The sequence below is a fragment of the Pecten maximus genome, unplaced genomic scaffold (genome assembly GCF_902652985.1).
Source record: "Pecten maximus unplaced genomic scaffold, xPecMax1.1, whole genome shotgun sequence".
Classification (NCBI taxonomy): domain Eukaryota; kingdom Metazoa; phylum Mollusca; class Bivalvia; order Pectinida; family Pectinidae; genus Pecten; species Pecten maximus.
This window is the reverse complement of record NW_022983088.1, coordinates 66,692-85,093: the sequence shown is the minus strand read 5'-3', so window position 1 is coordinate 85,093 and position 18,402 is coordinate 66,692. Positions and strand designations below refer to the sequence as shown.

Below are 18,402 nucleotides of genomic sequence, written 5' to 3'. Positions count from 1 at the left end.
TTTTTTTAATGGCGTGATTATGTTTGAATTAAGTAACACTTTGATACATTTTTTTTATATATATTATGATATATTGTTACCGTTATATATTTACTTGAATGTGTGTTAGTCGTTTACATATTCCTGATTACATACTGAGGCAGCACTTAAGAGTTATTTCTATTTGTTGAGATCAGACTCTGCATTTTTGCATGAGATAGGTCTAGAGCAAAATGTTGTTCAGTAGTGTAATATGGATAGGCATGATGTGTATATGGCTCATTATTTGCTCTTGGACCCATTACCCATAAAAAACAAAAACGTGTTATTACACATTATTTTGTACACTTTTGTATCCAACTTGTGTACTTACATCGAGAGAATATATTATTTTAATAAAAAAGACAATTTGAATGTGTTTTGTTGCGCCGTTTTTTATTTTGGGCAATATTTTATGTGCAAAGTCGCCATTTACGGCAAGCTGAAAACGGACAATTTCAACATCGATTTTTAGACTGGTATTAAACTCAAAGAAGGCAAAACCAAAAACTGAAAGGATAGTTTTTCTAATCGTTATTTAAAGAACATATTCTGTATGTAAATCAGTCTTTAATCTCGTCGGTAAAGGAATAAAACGGTTTTGTAAGCGGCACGTTTCTTCACGTAACGTCTGTCACTTTGTTAACATATTGATGAATGGTCTAAATCTGTGAAAATATAACAAAATGTGGATGTTTCAATGGTTATTCCTCATGGAAAGATATTATATTTGTAATATATGTAAACAAATCATAGTTATAAAGCGTAGGTTTCCACACATTCATCGTCGTTTAACTCATGCGTAATGTCTGTCACACGGAGTGCTGGTTACGTGCTATAATTAGATCATGTGGAAAACACATTTTGGAAAACACCGTGTGCAAAAAATGTGTACAATATGAATATTTATGAGCTCCCGGTATGCTTTGCGGTGACCTTCCCGGGAATCGGTGATTGTGAAGATGGTACACACTTGTTGAAGACGGTCCGTACGGAAGTTACGTGATCGAGGTAAGTAGTCCAAAGTTACGTGAATCACAACATATCAACATATACAAGTCAAACTAAACGATATATTTTGTAAACAAATGTTTTTTTTTCACAAACGATACATTGACAAATCAATGTTTGAGGCCATCACGTTCGATGACAGAATGTAAACAATCACATATGTGCATTTTGTTCACATATGACGGACACGATCATCGATTCACGTAACACCTGACAGACAAGCATGTTACGTGAGATTGAAACTTCGGTTACATCGAATTAAATAAACTACTGTTTACTCTTGTAAAATATGTATTCTAATGATTGAACTTTGGAAAGTATATTATATGACAAAATAAAATCACGGTCTTAAAAATAACTGATATATTACACATGTGTCTGTCATTTGTCCACACATGTTACGTGACATTTCTGTACCGTTACGTGCGATGCTTGATAATTGTAACCAGTTTAATATTTAAGAAAACTGACTTTAGCTTGATTTTATTTCCTTTTTTTATAGAAATAATGTTAACAATAGGTTCAAGATCATTTTAAACTACACTTAATTTTAAAAAGATCAAGTAAATATGGCCCATTATGAACTTATCATTGCATGAAAATTTGCTGAATTTTAATTTTAATCCACGTCTGTTGTCATTCAATATCACAAAGAACTATTATTATTTCGTTCAGCCAATGTATACGTATGTGTATTAATAAATTATTATCAATAATCATGATTAAATAAAATTAATTTTGAATCATCAAGGTGTTATATAAGATCTAGTTAGACTTTTTGTATCTAAATAATTGGAATTTTAAGGAATGTTTTCAACTTTAAACTGTGGAACTTTACATATATTAATATTTTATAATTACTGTTATAATAATTATATAGATCTATAAACATATATTGATCTACATGTAACACAAAACAGTAACAAATTAATACTATTAAAGTAGGAAATATAATGTAGGCACTCATAAATTGAAAGTTTAAAATGTACGTCCATGCTCGTTTAATCGCATTCATATAGGCTACCAAGGGCAAGTACTATTCTGGTTGAAAGTTGACCAGGATTTAGTAGCAAAAATAAATAATCTTATTATATATTGTGTCAACAATTACATGTACGAGAATCTTTTGTATTGTCTCTTCGACTGAATCATCCATTTCAGACCAGATGTTGCCTTATTGGTCAAATAGAATGGTTTTATTATATATAAAAAAAAAAAATGTATGTATACATTTTAAAACAAGTTTTGTGATATGAATAAATATGAAATTCATTCTATTTGCTTAATAATTTGATATGACACTAGCTAATATTGGCTCAAAACATACATATAAAAAGTATTTACTTGGTTGATAAATTCCTTATTGCATATTCACTCAAGTCAGATCCTCATTAAAAAAAACAAATTTCATTGTAGAGTACCAAGCAACATGCCCAGCAAACTTAAAGTGGTATTAAAGAATACACACGATAAAGAAAAACATGCTGAGCGAATGCGAGTGGCCAGACATGAATGGTCGGAGGAGCAAAAGCAAAAAAACCGAGAAATGTCCAAGATCAGAATGAGGGAATACAGAGAAAGAAAAAAGACGGAGAGAGAAAAGACAAACAATTCAGAAGTCCGAAAAATGGCAACAAGACAAGAAAAAAAAGCAAAAGAAGAGCAAAATAAAAGAAAAGCTGAATACAGAAAGAAATATAGAGCTGGCTTGTCAAGCCAAAAGAAAAGGCGTATACGAGAAAAAGATGCAAAAAGAAAGCGAGAAAAGAGGTGCAAGAATATGATAGGAGCAACGACTGTTGTCCAATCAGTACCTATCACAACTGAGAACACAAAGACCCCTTTGTCTGACAGTGCTTTAAAAAAGGCTGTCTACCGGGCTAAAAAGAGATTGCCAAAGTCTCCATCCAAATTTGCAGATGTTGTTTCTGGCCTTGTAAGCAATGCCACACCAAGAAAAAAACTTGCTTTAAGCAATAAAGGATTGGATTCCTCTGAAACAAAGAAAAACTTGGACAATATCCTGCAATCTATCAAAGATGTGGACTTAGATATGAGAGGAAGGGACAGAGAGAGTCGTATGAAAAGGAAGAGTTTTATTGGGTCCCTCTCTGAACATGTTAAGAAAAGACACGGAATGACATCAACTTTCAGCGCAGCACTTGGCATACAAAGAAAGTACTTTTCACAAGGGTGTCTTAAAGAACAAAAGAAAAGAAAAGACTGCATTGCTAAAGAAACAGAAGAGTCAATCCAGAACTTTTTTTGTCAAGATAATGTGTCGACTAACTTACCAAACAAAAAAAAACATCAAGAAAGATGCTGTAGAGTGTAGAGTTATCCAAGGATCACTTCACAGTGTATGGAATAAATGGAAAGAAGCAAATCCCAACAAAGCTATTTCATATGACAAATTCACCAAACTCAAGCCTAAGGTTGTAAAAACACAGAAAATACCTGCAGTGTTTGTGTGAATACTGCGAGAATCTAAGATTGAAGATGGTAGCTATCAACAAGCTTTCTCAAGAACAAAAGCCTACACTAAAAATGAAAAGTATCCAGGAGGCCGTGGAGAAGACTCTTTGCCCCAGGACTGGTCCATTCCACAGCCTTAAATGTATTGACAGGGAATGTGTAGACTGCAGAACCGGAAAACTGCATGCACACCTCATTGCTGCATTAGAAGAAAAAGACCAAGAATGGAAAAAGTGGGCGCTACAAGTATCGATAAACAAAAGAAATGGTAAAGAAATAAAAAAGAAAGAACTCACAGTTAGTAAAGGAAAAACATCAGAATTGATTGCTGAATTTGAAAAAGAACTCCACTTCTTCTCCAAACACTTATTTGAAGCCAATTGGCAAATTTCGCAGTTCGGAATTCTGACCAAAAACATTCCACCTGCAACAATTGCTTTAGCTATTGACTTTGCCGAGAACTACTCTTGCATGTCTCAAAATGAAGTACAATCAGCACATTGGTCAAAAAAATCTGTTACAATACATCCCGCAGTTGTTTATTATCAATGTCCCACCTGTCCAGGTGAAGTGGTGGAGGAGTGTTGCGATATCATCAGCGATGATTTAATACATGATGCCCATGCTGTTAATGCCTTTCTCCATAGAATATTCCAACATCTGAAAACTAAGAGAGGATTACAGGTCAATAAAGCATTCATTATGAGCGACGGTTGCGCGGCACAATACAAGTCAAAAATTCCATTTTGTTACGCAGCGAACGCCATCACTGAGTTTGGGTTTATAGTGCAGCGCGACTTCTATGGGTCCAGACATGGGAAAAATAGGTGTGATGGGGAGGGGGGCGTTTTAAAATCGAGGGTGACAAGGGCGGTCAAAAACGGCGAGGCTGAGATTGTCTCAGCATCAGACTTTTACACCTTTTGTAGGGACAACCTCGAAAAGGACTCCGAAGATGATAATGGAAAGTGTCTACACAAGAGAAGGCATCTTCTCTATGTTGCATTGGAAAACATTCAAAGACCACGCCCTGAAAGAAACATTCGCACCATTCCAGGCACTCAAAAAATCCATTCACTGGTTGGCGTTGAAAGGGAAATGGTTAAGACAAGGCGTCTGTCCTGTTTTTGCCAGAATTGCCTATATGGTACACCCGAGAATTGCCAGCAGAAGGAGTACATAGATCAATGGAAGCCAATTCGCCTGAAATGTATCCTTTATAATGTTAGAATGTTAGAATTTTATATTTATAATTTATATGAAAATAATTGTCAAATTGGAAAACAAAAATATGACAAAACGATTATAAAAAGTCTTGACCCAATTAAGATCTCCAACAACCACAACCAGCTGTTGATGTCCAGCCCATGGTACAACCTGTTGATGTCCAGCCCATGGTACAACCTGTTGATGTCCAGCCCATGGTACAACCTGTTGATGTCCTGCCCATGGTACAACCTGTTGATGTCCTGCCCATGGTACAACCTGTTGATGTCCAGCCCATGGTACAGCCTGTTGATGTCCAGCCCATGGTACAACCTGTTGATGTCCTGCCCATGGTACAACCTGTTGATGTCCTGCCCATGGTACAACCTGTTGATGTCCAGCCCATGGTACAGCCTGTTGATGTCCAGCCCATGGTACAACCTGTTGATGTCCAGCCCATGGTACAGCCTGTTGATGTCCAGCCCATGGTACAACCTGTTGATGTCCAGTCCATGGTACAGCCTGTTGATGTCCAGCCCATGGTACAACCTGTTGATGTCCAGCCCATGGTACAGCCTGTTGATGTCCAACCCATGGTACAACCTGTTGACTTCCATCATGAATTACAGCCACACGATACCATGGTTAGAGTTTTTATTATGATAATCTAGTAATGTTTTTTTTTCAAATTGAGCTTCATTGAGGTTAACAAAGGATTAACACATTCTAAAGTTCATATATATTTTTTTAATCAGGTTCTTGCCCAGTCTGTAGAAGATATTCAAGCCCAATCAGTCCATGACCAGACACAAGATAGTAGGGTAAGATAATGAATTATTTCAATGATATCATATTAGGGTATTATTCAATATGATAAAGAGCGAAATAACTTTAAAGCTTATCTGAAATTTAATTTTCTTAGAAATAAATTGAATTTGTGTAGCATAATGAAGTTCATTTGTATTCTTCAACTTTAGTCTGAAAGAATAGATTGCAGCCTAGATGAAGACGATATGGACATATCAGGCCTTACTGGAATTTTGGATGCTTTAGAAGAGGTAAGCAAGTTATAAAAAGCTGACCATTTGCTGAATTCATATACATGTATATAATGACGTGTTATTCAAAAAAAATAAAACTTTGTGAAGACGCTGTAAACTGTAGCAATATCATTGTCCTTGTGTTTGCCAAATCAAAAATCTCTTCTATCTCGACTATTATTTATTGAAGTCATCAATCTGTCTTTTTGTAGGAACCTGAAGATATGGCATTATCACCAATCCTGACATTTATGGAGGTAAGGAAAACATATGGTAGTTATATTCCACTGCTTATTTTAACAAAAAAAGGTTGTAAACAGTGAACAGAATTTTTGGCATATGCTTAATTAAAGTTTGTCTTTCTTTTAGGATGCTGTTGTTGCAGAAAATGATTGTTCTGAAGAAGAGAAAGCGCCACGGTATGAAAATTATTATACATTCAAATTACTAGTTAACTATTTTCATTTAGTCAACATGTTTCACACGGAATAATTTGTTTACATGACTGTTTCAAATTGCATTAATGACAGGTATATTTTCGCTTTGCTTATAATTACAGACCAGGTGAATTCCTAAAAATTAAATTTGGGAATTCAATATTGCCAGCTGTGGTAAGAAATAAGAGTTATTGTTCATTGTTTTGTTTACTCATCATGTTAAAAGTTTTCATTATATATACAATTTGATTTAATTAACTAATTGATGCTTCTGACTTTATTCTGTTCAGTTTTAAACTAGGACTCAACTCATAATTGAATAGCTATATATTTTGCAAAAATTCATCTTCATTTATGCAAATGGTTTCATTAAATGCATCACATCTAATACACGATTTCTATCTTATTGTAACTAAATGAGCTTCAAGTGGATAATTGATATGAATGTTTTATTCAATTCCAGGTTGATAACTGGCCATTTGTCCATTATTTTAAGAAGTGTACAAAGGGTTGGGCTATGCAAGACATCCACCATACCATTATTTTTGAAGACATTGATGGTACACTAAAAGCACCAGCAATGGAATCCCAGGGAAGGAGGATAATTTACAAATTTGAAGGTCAGCTTGATGTAAATATTGTAATACCATATAATTTTTGTTTGTGTGGTTTCCTTGAAAGAACATTATATATATCAATCATGAATTGATGTTTCTTTTGCTGTACATAGTGATCTGTAATTTCTTTTTTTCTTTGTTTTTAGAATTAGATTCCTAGCTCTTCGTCATGAGCTGAATGAAGTGAAGTAAAAATTCATTAAAGGTTTAGGTAAGGATTTTGTTAAACTCATAACTTTATGAAACAAGCATGTGCAATAAATTGGACATAACAGACTTTTAATAATAGAATTTATTATTTTGATTTGTAAAAGCTTGATGCCATTTAACAAATATTATATATATATCAATATTATTATGAAATATGCATTTTTTTCTCTTTCAGAAACACTGGATACCTTCTCTGTAAACTTCAAGAGAGAAAGAATGAAAAATTAAAAGATAGCAAATAAATAATGTTAATGTGAAGAACTGTCTTATTTTTTATATTGAAAATTGGCAAAAGCTTCGTGTCAATCGAGTTCTAAACTGAAACTGAAACAACTGTTCAGTCACTTAACAATCAGATCTAACCAGAATAAATATTCAATGAAATTTCTGTCATGTTACATGATACGTCCGTCAAGTTACATGATTTGTCTGTCAGTGTTACATGATATTTTTTTCAACAATGAATAAAAACAAGATTTCTAATTTTATTATCTTTTAAAGTGTTTATTCTTAATCAGTAAACCTAGCTCACTCCAAAAAAGCAGAAAAAATAGAAAAATGTTTATTTTGAAAATTTTATATGTCTGTCCCATAGAATGTGACCAAGAGCAAATAATGAGCCATATAAATAGTTATCTTATATGTTGTATATATATATATGTTATAGGCAAATGTTACCTAGTTTAATGTTTTAGGTTGACATTGGCCTATTTTTCAAAGAGGGGGGAGTGTAGCAGGAATGAATAGTGTAGGTTATATATATTAGAACATACCTCGTGTTTCACTAAGCGTCGTTAGTTATATACCGGAAGTATATCTACTTCCGCTAATCTATTCTTCCGTAATCGTTATGTAATCTTAGCTCTCATTGGTTAGTTATTGTGTATTGTTGGCTAGAGTATAAATAGCGTCTGCACGTGTATTTCGATAGCCAGACGGATGCGTTTAGTCGCAGGTCAGCTCATTCTTTAGCTTCTTCTCTCTCTCTAACTCTAACTGTGATGTAGTAGTGTAGGGTACTTTATATTATTAACATTGTAGTCACATATTCTGTGGAACCGGGATGAGGTGGTTTATTACACACACATCTGTATACCGGTAGGCGAAGTTATAAGTAGCTACTGAGTAGGACAGGGTTATATACTAGGTGATAGGGTAGTAAGGTTTGTTTGTATTTGCGTATGTATAAACTCGTCAAATGTCCACGGGGTATAATAAATGTGTTATTGAATGTTTATCTGCCTTTCTTGCTTATTCCACTTATAGCCTATTATTACTTACACAACGGAACCTCGAGTACAGAACCTGGGTACTATACTTCACGACTAGACAGGTGTACCTCGCCTGTTACTAGCGATGCCAAACGTCACCAGGTGGCGCTGGCAACCCTATTTTTAGAAATGGTTGTTTCCCGACCTCACATAAGGTACCCTCGCATTACGTCGATTTGATATATGAAAAAGCCAAAGAAGTTCGAAAGTCAGTGCTATTTTTATTAGGAAACTCCTTACTGATGACGTATTTCACACTTTCTTCGCTGGAACAGAACAGAAAGTAGGTTTACGATACGATTGAAATATTCAAGCGCATGCGATTACCACAAATCCCCCGAATACGCTATAAATTCCCATCTTCCTTAATAATTTGATATGTTTTTAAACAAAATTAAGCTTTTATTATAACCAAGAACATCGTAAAACTTAGGAATAAGGTGTTTGAAGCGACTTGGGTGAGTTCAAGTTCGATAACTCTTGCGGCACAGATTTCGCGCGGAACTGTCAAACTACGCAGTAGGCTACAGCCTGCTATACATCTAATAAACCGTCCAATAGCATAGAAAACAAAAAGATACTACTGTCCTCTCTGAAATAATTGATGCAGATTTCTTTAGTTTTGGAATTACTTTTAAATTTTAAATCAAGTGATAAAACTAAAAGATATAATTCAACCTTCTAAAAGTTCTATTATAATGTTATTAATCAATGTTGAATTTGAATGAGTGAAAATTATTACTGATAGTGATAATAATATATAAATTATAAATGATATAGCACATTTTCTAAAGTATTTTATATTAATCATGAATAATTATAGCACTTCTACTATATTAGTATAATAATTAAGCTGTGGCTGTGCAATAGCCTAGTTATGAATCATATGTAAACACAGTCACTGTAACTATTGAAATTTTTATTAACATTCTGCACAAAATTCAAAGTTCACAAACTTGTGTTTTGATAATTTGAATTGATATACAAATCAACCCATCAGTAAATGTAGATTGTAGGATAAACATTTCTTCTCAATTACATGGAGTAAATGATTATTATCAATTAATCATGATAATTATATTATATACTTTATATTTACTCCTTAATTTATAATTGGCAAGGTATTAATTATCAAATACATAAATATGGGGCCGTTACAATGTGTTTTCATGTTGTATTTGAAATAATATTTATGGTAATATCCTAAAAAAATATCTGTTGTACAAATGACTTTTTTGAGGATATTGTTTCAAATAAAAAACAATTGCTAAATCAATAGTGGATGAATACTCCCAGGACTTGTTCGGAAATCAAGAGGAAGCTGGACCAAGCTCACAGACAGAGGTAATAATACTAGCAATTTAACATATAAAATTTCAGTATATACCAATGAGTAAATATATGTTTCATAAGCTCATAAATATATTGAACAAAAAAATTATCTGTATAAGATGAGACAAGTACATGGACGTAAATCTGAACATTTCAAAATTAAACCCTGAAGCAAAAATCTTGTGTGAACACCAACCATGTCCAATATTGTTTTTTTTCATATGTACAGGTTATTCCAGTAGAAAGTGATTCAGACTCCACCCAACCACCAGACAGTGGAGAGTACGAGTCATATTATGAGTGGGAGCCTGTAACCCCACCAACCCCACCAAGGAAAAAAGTAAGAAAACCATCTTACAGTAATCAGTCGTCAATTTATTTTCAAGAGTTCTTTAAATTCATTTGTTTTGTAAAAATCACAGGTCCCATTACGTTCAATTTAAGTAATGTACTTTCAGACATTTTAGGAGTCCAATGAAAAGTACTGGATGTGTTTATTGAATTATCACTGAATTAAAATCTTGGATTAACTGTATTCCTATTTGCATTAATATAATTGTCATAGTTACTGACATCCAGAATATAATTGAAATCCAATAAAGTGAGACTAATTAATTATGAGTCTGATGTCATGACATCCAGTTGATTAATTTAACATTCCTTTTTTTTTTTTTTTTTCGAACAGGCTAGATCTTCACATACAGAAGTGCTAGCGGAAACCTGCTCTGAAGATCCTAGCCAGAGTCACCTGCGTCGAAAGGCCAAAAAAGGCAAGTCAATCCTAACCCAAACTGTATTGACAGGTCCTGTTTTTACATCTTCCGACTCATTGATATATGGACCACTAACATCATACCACTCGTGTACGAAAATAGAACACAGAGAAAAATCAACACAAACTGTTGTTTTTGGTCCAGTTGTTATTAAGTCCAAAAACATTTATATTGATTAATTATTTTAATTATTCATCATGGCATTCTGCAAAGATCTTGGATTTGAACTACAACTAGTATTTCCGGACTCTAAACCATCTGCTACACACCTAACTGTTGGCAGTGTCCTGGAAATCTTCAGCTTTGGAAAATCAAAAAAAAATGGAATATAAAAGTATTGTTGAATGTATTGGACAAATTGTGGCTATTAGAGATGTTAACATTCAAGCATGTATTTCAAAAATTCACCGTGCTGCCAGTTCTGACAAAAAGAAAAGGGGAAAGCTGAAAGAAGAATTTAGAAATGAAACATTCATAGTGCCAACAGAGTCCACATCAGCCTCCACCATAGCTTCTACTTCTGGCTGTACCTTAGTCTCTCTACAAATGCCTAGTACAGCAACACTAACAACAGAAACAAAGGAGAAAAAAGTTAACATCTTACAGACACAGTTGAAAGAAAGAAGACTCAAAGTGCAGGAGTTAGCACAATCAAATAAATTATTGAAAAGAAAGTTAGGTAGAAGAGAGTCCAAGGAATGCAGAGAAAGTTTCCAAAGGAAGGTGGAGAAGGAGACAGCGGTTGCTCTGAAAAGTGTGAAGACTGTTCAAAAAGAGCTCAAGGTTAAAAAAAGCCCTTCTTACGAAAGCCCAGACCAGAAGTAAGAACAATTATTCTTCTCTGATCAACGCAAATCGAAAATTGAAATCATTGGAACACAGAGTAAAGAGTTTGGAAAATGACAAGGAAAATTTAGATGCAATTTTGCGAAAGACAGAGGAAGAAAAGAAAACCATATGCGACAGAAACAAGATTGCCTTAAAAGAAAACAAAGACTTGCATATCTCCAATGATTACATGCAAGGTTTGTTACTGGATGAATGTGACCTTCATGTGTATGATTATCAATCTAACACTTTTACTCCTGAATTAGTTGAATGTGCGATGAACTTAACCAATTTAAAAGTGGCTACGCACAATGTTGGACCTGTTATCAGAGAAGTCTCTTCATTATGTGGGAAGATACCCAACCGTCTCCCATCTCGCACAACTGTAGATAATATGGTTGACAGAAAAGTTTCCCTGTCACAAAAGCAACTTGGAACTGTTCTTTCTGCAAAAGAAGAAACAACATTATATACAGATGAGACTAGAAAACATGGACACACCTATCAAAGCTATTTGATTACAGACAAAGACAAAAATTTGTATCTGCTTGGTCTTCGGGAAATGGAAAACAAAAGTGGGCAGTGTACTCTAGACACAATGAAAGAAATACTGAAAGATATTTCAGACTATTGTTCACATTCAGAGGACAAAGAAGCAGATTGTGAACCTGGACAAACAGTAGGATATCATATATTGAAGAATGTATGTAATACTATGTCTGACCGTGCCAGTACAGAAAAACATTTCAATGTCTTGCTGCAAAAATATAGGAATAAGATTTTACCTGATGTTGTTTACAACTATACAAATTTAACAACACAAGAAAAAGAACTGTGTGGCCAGATGAATAACTTTTTCTGTGGTCTACACCTGTTAGTTGGCATAGCAGATGTGTCTGAAGCATCATTAAAAAAGTTTGAAACAGCATATCTTGATGGAAAACTGATAGGATCAGCACAAAAGCCTGAACTTCAGCGATACCACAAGTCAGAGAGTGGTACTTTGCGACTTTTGCGCACATGCAGCAAAGCCTTTGCGATGGGAGAAGATGAAAAAAATGGTTTGTTTTTGCCATGAAAACTTATCTTGGAAGCAAAGGAGAAAAGAAAAACCATATTCTGAGGTTCAAACATAACCGCTTCAACATGGTATTCCTAATTGGGCAAGCAGTTTACTACCACTCACAAGACATTCAGGAATTTCTAGGTAATGTTCATGGAACGTCAAATGATCTTCTGAAAGCTGTTTTGCTTGATGCAAAAGAAACCCTGTTTTTAGCTGGTGCCAAGGTTCTTGGCCTCGTTTCCAAGTTCATAACAGCCCCACTGTGGCGCTTGATTGAAGCACCTGGACACATCCTGGACATGAATATGCACTTTGAAACTTTGGTTGACTTTCTCGAAAAAACTTCAACCGATACAGTTTTGGCACAGGAATTTCTTAAAGGGCAGAGTACACCATTCAACTCGGAGGTAGATAGTTCAGATGCTGTACTGGCAAAACTTTTGGCTCCAGATGAACTTGAAACAATAGCACTGCCTCTAGTACAGAGCATGTGTGTCGCAATGAAGGAGTTGTTGAAGAGAATGGTTTCTGAGCATCTTCCAGGAGGGAAATTTTGGAATGTCTCTTCTGCAACAAGATCAGCTGCTGAATCAGCATTAAAACACAACAAATCACCAGAATTTATATTTGGACAATTAGACCATCTCATTTCATACCGGCCTAATGCATCAGTTCTGGCGAATGAAGCATATCTTTTGTATTCATCAACAAAACTACAACAAAACTAGTGATTGGTTACACAATCTTCCGGACGATGAAAAGAAGAGGGTAATAGAAAGTTCTAGGAAAGAAGGAAGGGAGTTGCGACAGAAATTTAAAGAACGATTAAAAGAGATTGAGCAAAAAAGGTTAGATGCCCAGAAGCGGAAACAACTGGAATTAAAAAGACTTGAGCAGCAAAGGATTCTGAAAGCTGAAAATCTCACAAATGATGTTTGCTTTTATGGACTCTGGCAAAGTGTTAGCCAGATTGAAGAAGGACTTTCAAGATTGAAAGGTGACAAAGGAGAAATGCTTAAGGCATTATATTCCCAGTTAAAATTTCGGAGATATGTTTTAAAACAAAGGCATTCCGACTCCAAAGTTTTTAATATGTCTAGGAAAAAGGCTGATGGTAAATATGAGAAACTGTCTGTGGCCGAACTGAAAGCCAATGTTACTGAACTTATTAAGAGTGCTGCAACTGTGACAACAGATGAGAGGCAAACGAGCGACATACCATTATTGGTCGGCAAGACAAAAGATCATGTTTTTGTTGACAACACCTACAGAGGCGTGGTCGTGAGTGTAGTGCCTGGTTTCCCAATGTGGTACAATGTTAAGTACACCAATGCTGAGGCAATTTATGCATACAACTTAATTGAAGATTACAGAAATGGTGATGTGAGGATTGTGGTTTCATCTCATTCCAAGTAATTCCAGAGTGTTCAAACTAGAACTGTTTAAGTTTACTGTGTGACTGTATATTTGATTGATTGAAACTGTAGATATTTTTTAGAAATGGACATTGGTTGTAAAAAAGACAAAGACAAGATTTTTTATGTGTAAGGCTTCAGTTAGTTGTGTTCTGAGTTTTATGTTTTGTTCAAATTTGACTGCATGATTTTATGAAATTACAACATCACTGCATGTATTGTCTGTTTCAATTACAGTTGAACCTCGTTATCTCGAACTGGTAAATTCAAAGTACTTTGCTGGTCCTGCATTGAATATTTGAACACATTAATGCAAATAATTTCAAAACCTCTAGCACAGTCCTGCCAACATCGAGAGAACAGGTTTTAACTTTAGTTAGCTGTTATTTATAGAGATCTATTAAGATTGTTTTCTAGTGTCATTCTTGTACAAAACAAAAATACTTGTTTGCATGCATAGTTAATACTTAGATATAATATGAATTATGTAAAAATGGATGTATCTATATGTGGTACTTTTTCTCTGGTAATTTTTTAAAGTCGGATTATGTCCATGTTGTGTATAATGTTATTGAAAAGAAAAACAAACCAAGCCAGAAAATATCATTCATACATAATTGCTGTGTTGTAGAAGAAGATTTTTTATGTGATGTAAGATTTCATTATATCTAACTTGCGTTTGGCTAGAGACCAATAGTCTTTAGATGCCGATATGAAAATGTACTAAACTTTTGATATTTGAAATCTTTCTATCACACAAGCAAAAGTCCTGTGTTAAAATCTCTTCATTTTAGACATTTTGTTTGCTTGTTTTGTTTCTTTGTGGAGTTATTTACAATTTTGGCTAAAAGTAATTAATGTACTTAAAAGTTGAAATGAACATAAGCTTTTATAGATATTGCAGTGTGCTAATTTATACATTTTAAACAAGGGGTAGGACTAACTGAAATGTGATCCATGTGCTAAATCAGTATCTCACTGAGTTAAAGGGACATCACGGTAAACCAATTTTTATTTTTGTATTTTTTCATATTATTGGGTATATCTTTAAAAAAAATATCCTTATGAAAAATAACCATTCGAATTTGATGATATATGTATATAAAAAACATCAATTATTAATTATAAAAAGGTTATCACAATTCGTTGATCAATAGTCTGAATATGCAAATTTTGTGACATATATACGATAACACGCATGCGCACAACACACTAAAACACCTGAAAACAAAAATGGCTTCCAATGTGAATCGACTGCGGTTGAAAACGATAACAGCTTCCGCAATGAAGAGAATAATTGGAAAATGGGTCAAACACAATCCTAGAATTAAACTGGGGAAGCAGTACAATACAGTTCAAACATGAAAACAGCAGTAATACGGACGCTGCTCGTATTCTGCTTGATTGCTGGATAGTAGGTCATGACAATCTCGGTAATATTTATACAGTCTGTACCAGTACATCGCTACTGTCACTATACTATATGTACGGTGTTTACACTTATTTAGACATAAATATATGTGCCGGAATATATACAGAACGTGTTATTTAACATTTAAACCACTGTATAATATCGTTGTCCAACTAATCCAATTCGCCTTGTAAACTATCGTGTGTTTGTGTTGCCTCGATTTCAAAACAGTTACGTGATGATTTAAAAATAATTTCCGCGCTAAATTTAGAGGGGGATTCCCAACTAAATCAAGTGGTCAAGCTGGACATGAGGATCGACTGTGAACATTGGGACAGCACAGAAACATAACTGGAAAGGAACAAAACACGTACATTCATTGAAAATTACAACGTTTTACCGTGATGTCCCTTTAAAAGATAATCCCACAAATGTATATTATTGATACTGCAAAAGTAAGATCATAAATGTCATTTGTACTGTATTAAATTTGCTGTTTTCTTTTTTTCCAGGATTCTGACTGATAGAGACAGACTGGAATTGGTTTGGGGATTATCTGATGCTGGAAGATTAATAAAGAACAAAAGGTAACAATAAAAGCATGAAAAAAAAAACCAAAAAAACCCATCCTTTTTGTCATTGTCATCTGTAAGATGATGAGTATTGAAAGTTCAAAAGATGTATGCAGTGCATATTGTATGTAAACCAACGTGGGGTAATGGCAAAGTGCTGACTGTAGGTTGGTGCTTTTTCTCCTGCTGCTCTGGCTTTCCTCCACCTCCAAAACCTGGATTGTCCTTAAATGAACCTGGTTGTTTATAGAAATTAAAACGAAATCAAACCAAAAGAAAACCGTACGTTGTGTGCGAAGTTATGTGAAACTGCATGGTATTTCAAGAATTTTAAGGGGGTACATGTACAAAAACTTTGCTCTTATAGGGGAAACCTATGATTTTCACACAGAACTTGGCTTTGTTTGATTGAGGAGATGCAGAATGACTAATCCTGAAAGTTTTAAGATGATATGATGTATAGATAATATTTTATAGACTTGGGCCCCTTATTTCATATTTTTCAGACATGGCACATTTATACATGCTTGTTTTTCGAAAATTCAAAACTCTTTAACTTCTGAGGTTTTCAAGATATTTCACTCATTTTTTTTTATTTTGTTCAGAAAAAGCTACCTTTTCAAATTATGGATTGAAAATATTTCTAAAACGTGAAAAAAAAAATCATTTGGCATTGCTACTGTTACACTACCACTGAAATGTCAATGTCATACATTGCTTGGGTCTAGCGAAGAAGTCGTTAATATCAATATTGCCAAACGAACCCCTTTTGGCCCCGTCCCTCAGGCCCATGGGGGTCAGCCTAATCATATGTATAAATTTGAATCCCTCCCACCTAGGGATGCTTCCTACCAGATTTGGTTGAATTCTGATAGCGGTTCAGAAGAGGTCAATTGTGTTGATGGACGGACTCCTGACGCCAAGGTATGGCATAAGCTCACATTGGTCCTTTGGACCAGGTGAGCGGACTTCGACCTATATCAGTTGGTTCAATTCAAATCTATATAATAAATGGAATACAGCCGAAGCGTTCTGAAATGATATGTCTTCTTCCCGGTGCAGCAGTACAATGCACTACATCTGGCCGATTTGACTCTAAATCGATTTGGTTTGGTTGGTCTCGTCCCAAAATTGATAAATTTCCTCCGAGGTCACGCCACGTTTTTGGATATTTTCTTTACAATGACCCAGGACTGGATTTTGATTTATAAATACGACGTCTTGGATTCTGATAGCGGTTCAGAAGAGGTCAATTGTGTTGATGGACGGACTCCTGACGCCAAGGTATGGCATAAGCTCACATTGGTCCTTTGGACCAGGTGAGCGGACTTCGACCTATATCAGTTGGTTCAATTCAAATCTATATATATAATAAATGGAATACAGCCGAAGCGTTCTGAAATGATATGTGTTCTTCCCGGTGCAGCAGTACAATGCACTACATCTGGCCGATTTGACTCTAAATCGATTTGGTTTGGTTGGTCTCGTCCCAAAATTGATAAATTTCCTCCGAGGTCACGCCACGTTTTTGGATATTTTCTTTACAATGACCCAGGACTGGATTTTGATTTATAAATACGACGTCTTGCCGTTTTGAATGGCAAGTGGTGTTGAAGTTGGACATTAGAGTGATTTTGTATGTTCTTTTTTTCAAAGGGACCTGGCGGGCATGAGTAACATGATTGTCGCTCTCGATTTCAGTGTTATGTATTTGGCAAAATAACTTGCATATACTTAAAATATGTTCTTCAATCTGTGTTAACAACAACGACAGAATGTTGCAACAATTAGCACACCCGCTAGTGTAACTGTACTCCCAAATCTCATTCTAAAGACCGATTAGGGGGTATAAGTAGGAACCAATCAAAAAGATGATGAATTAATTTTTTTTCCATAGTCACTTCAGAGGAACTTTATTTGGAAAACAATATATTTAAGGAAATAATCACCTATTTTTTCAGCATGCTCAAGGACTTTTACTTTCAAATGCTACTACTCCTTAATCCTTGGGTGGATTATTTCGAAATTTGGTTTGAAGCATCATTGGGGAGCGCAATCATATTTTATATAAATGAGGCTGGTCTGATCCCTGGGGCCCAAGGGGCGGGCCCCAAAAAGGAAACTTTGGTGAAAATTTGCTATAAAATCCTACTCCTCAACCTTTTGGCCTTTAGTTGAGCGTTCGCCCCTGTGAGGAAGGCTTTGGGTTCTGTCCCCTAACCGAGACATACCAGAGTCTTTAAAAATGGTAGTTGCTACTCCTGCTTAGCGCTCAGCATATTTGGAGTGGGACGACTGGTTCGCCCGTTGTCAGTATAATGTGACCGGTGGGGTGTGCTGCTGGGTGTCTTCGGCAGTATGCTTCAGTGAGGTAGCACTATAAATCGGCAAAAGTTCCGGCCTATCACAAGGAGACTTAACACGAATATACCGCAGCCTCCCAAAACACACATACGCACTCACCACACGCATGCATGTTGCACGCACGGGAGGCCGTCCTTAAATGACCTTAGCTGTTAATAGGACGTAAAACAAAATAAACCAAACCAAACCAATCGGAAACATCCTTGGCGGAAGGGGATCAGATTTTGCATAAATGGTGATTTATGACCCCCAAGGGGCCTGAGGGGCGGGGCCCAATAGGGGAAATTGAGGCAATTCCTTTAAATCGCTACTAGTCATAAAGTTATGAATGGATTTGAACCCAATTTGGTCAGAAA

At 35.2% G+C, this 18,402-nt stretch overlaps 2 protein-coding genes across 2 annotated transcripts; both read left to right on the top strand.

Annotated features, from left to right (window-relative positions):
• The first annotated feature begins 969 nt into the window (after nucleotides 1-969).
• Nucleotides 970-3,458, top strand: LOC117321432 (stress response protein nst1-like). Its single transcript, XM_033875849.1, has 2 exons — nucleotides 970-1,029; nucleotides 2,446-3,458. The coding sequence occupies exon 2, from the start codon at nucleotides 2,459-2,461 to the stop codon at nucleotides 3,362-3,364; it is 906 nt and encodes a 301-aa protein (XP_033731740.1). The 5' UTR covers nucleotides 970-1,029; nucleotides 2,446-2,458; the 3' UTR covers nucleotides 3,365-3,458.
• A 570-nt stretch (nucleotides 3,459-4,028) lies between these two features.
• On the top strand, nucleotides 4,029-6,958 carry LOC117321430. Its single transcript, XM_033875847.1, has 7 exons — nucleotides 4,029-4,714; nucleotides 4,834-5,354; nucleotides 5,466-5,531; nucleotides 5,688-5,768; nucleotides 5,963-6,007; nucleotides 6,120-6,169; nucleotides 6,651-6,958. Exons 1-7 carry the CDS (start codon nucleotides 4,207-4,209, stop codon nucleotides 6,754-6,756), a joined length of 1,377 nt encoding a protein of 458 aa, XP_033731738.1. The 5' UTR covers nucleotides 4,029-4,206; the 3' UTR covers nucleotides 6,757-6,958.
• Nucleotides 6,959-18,402: the final 11,444 nt, after the last annotated feature.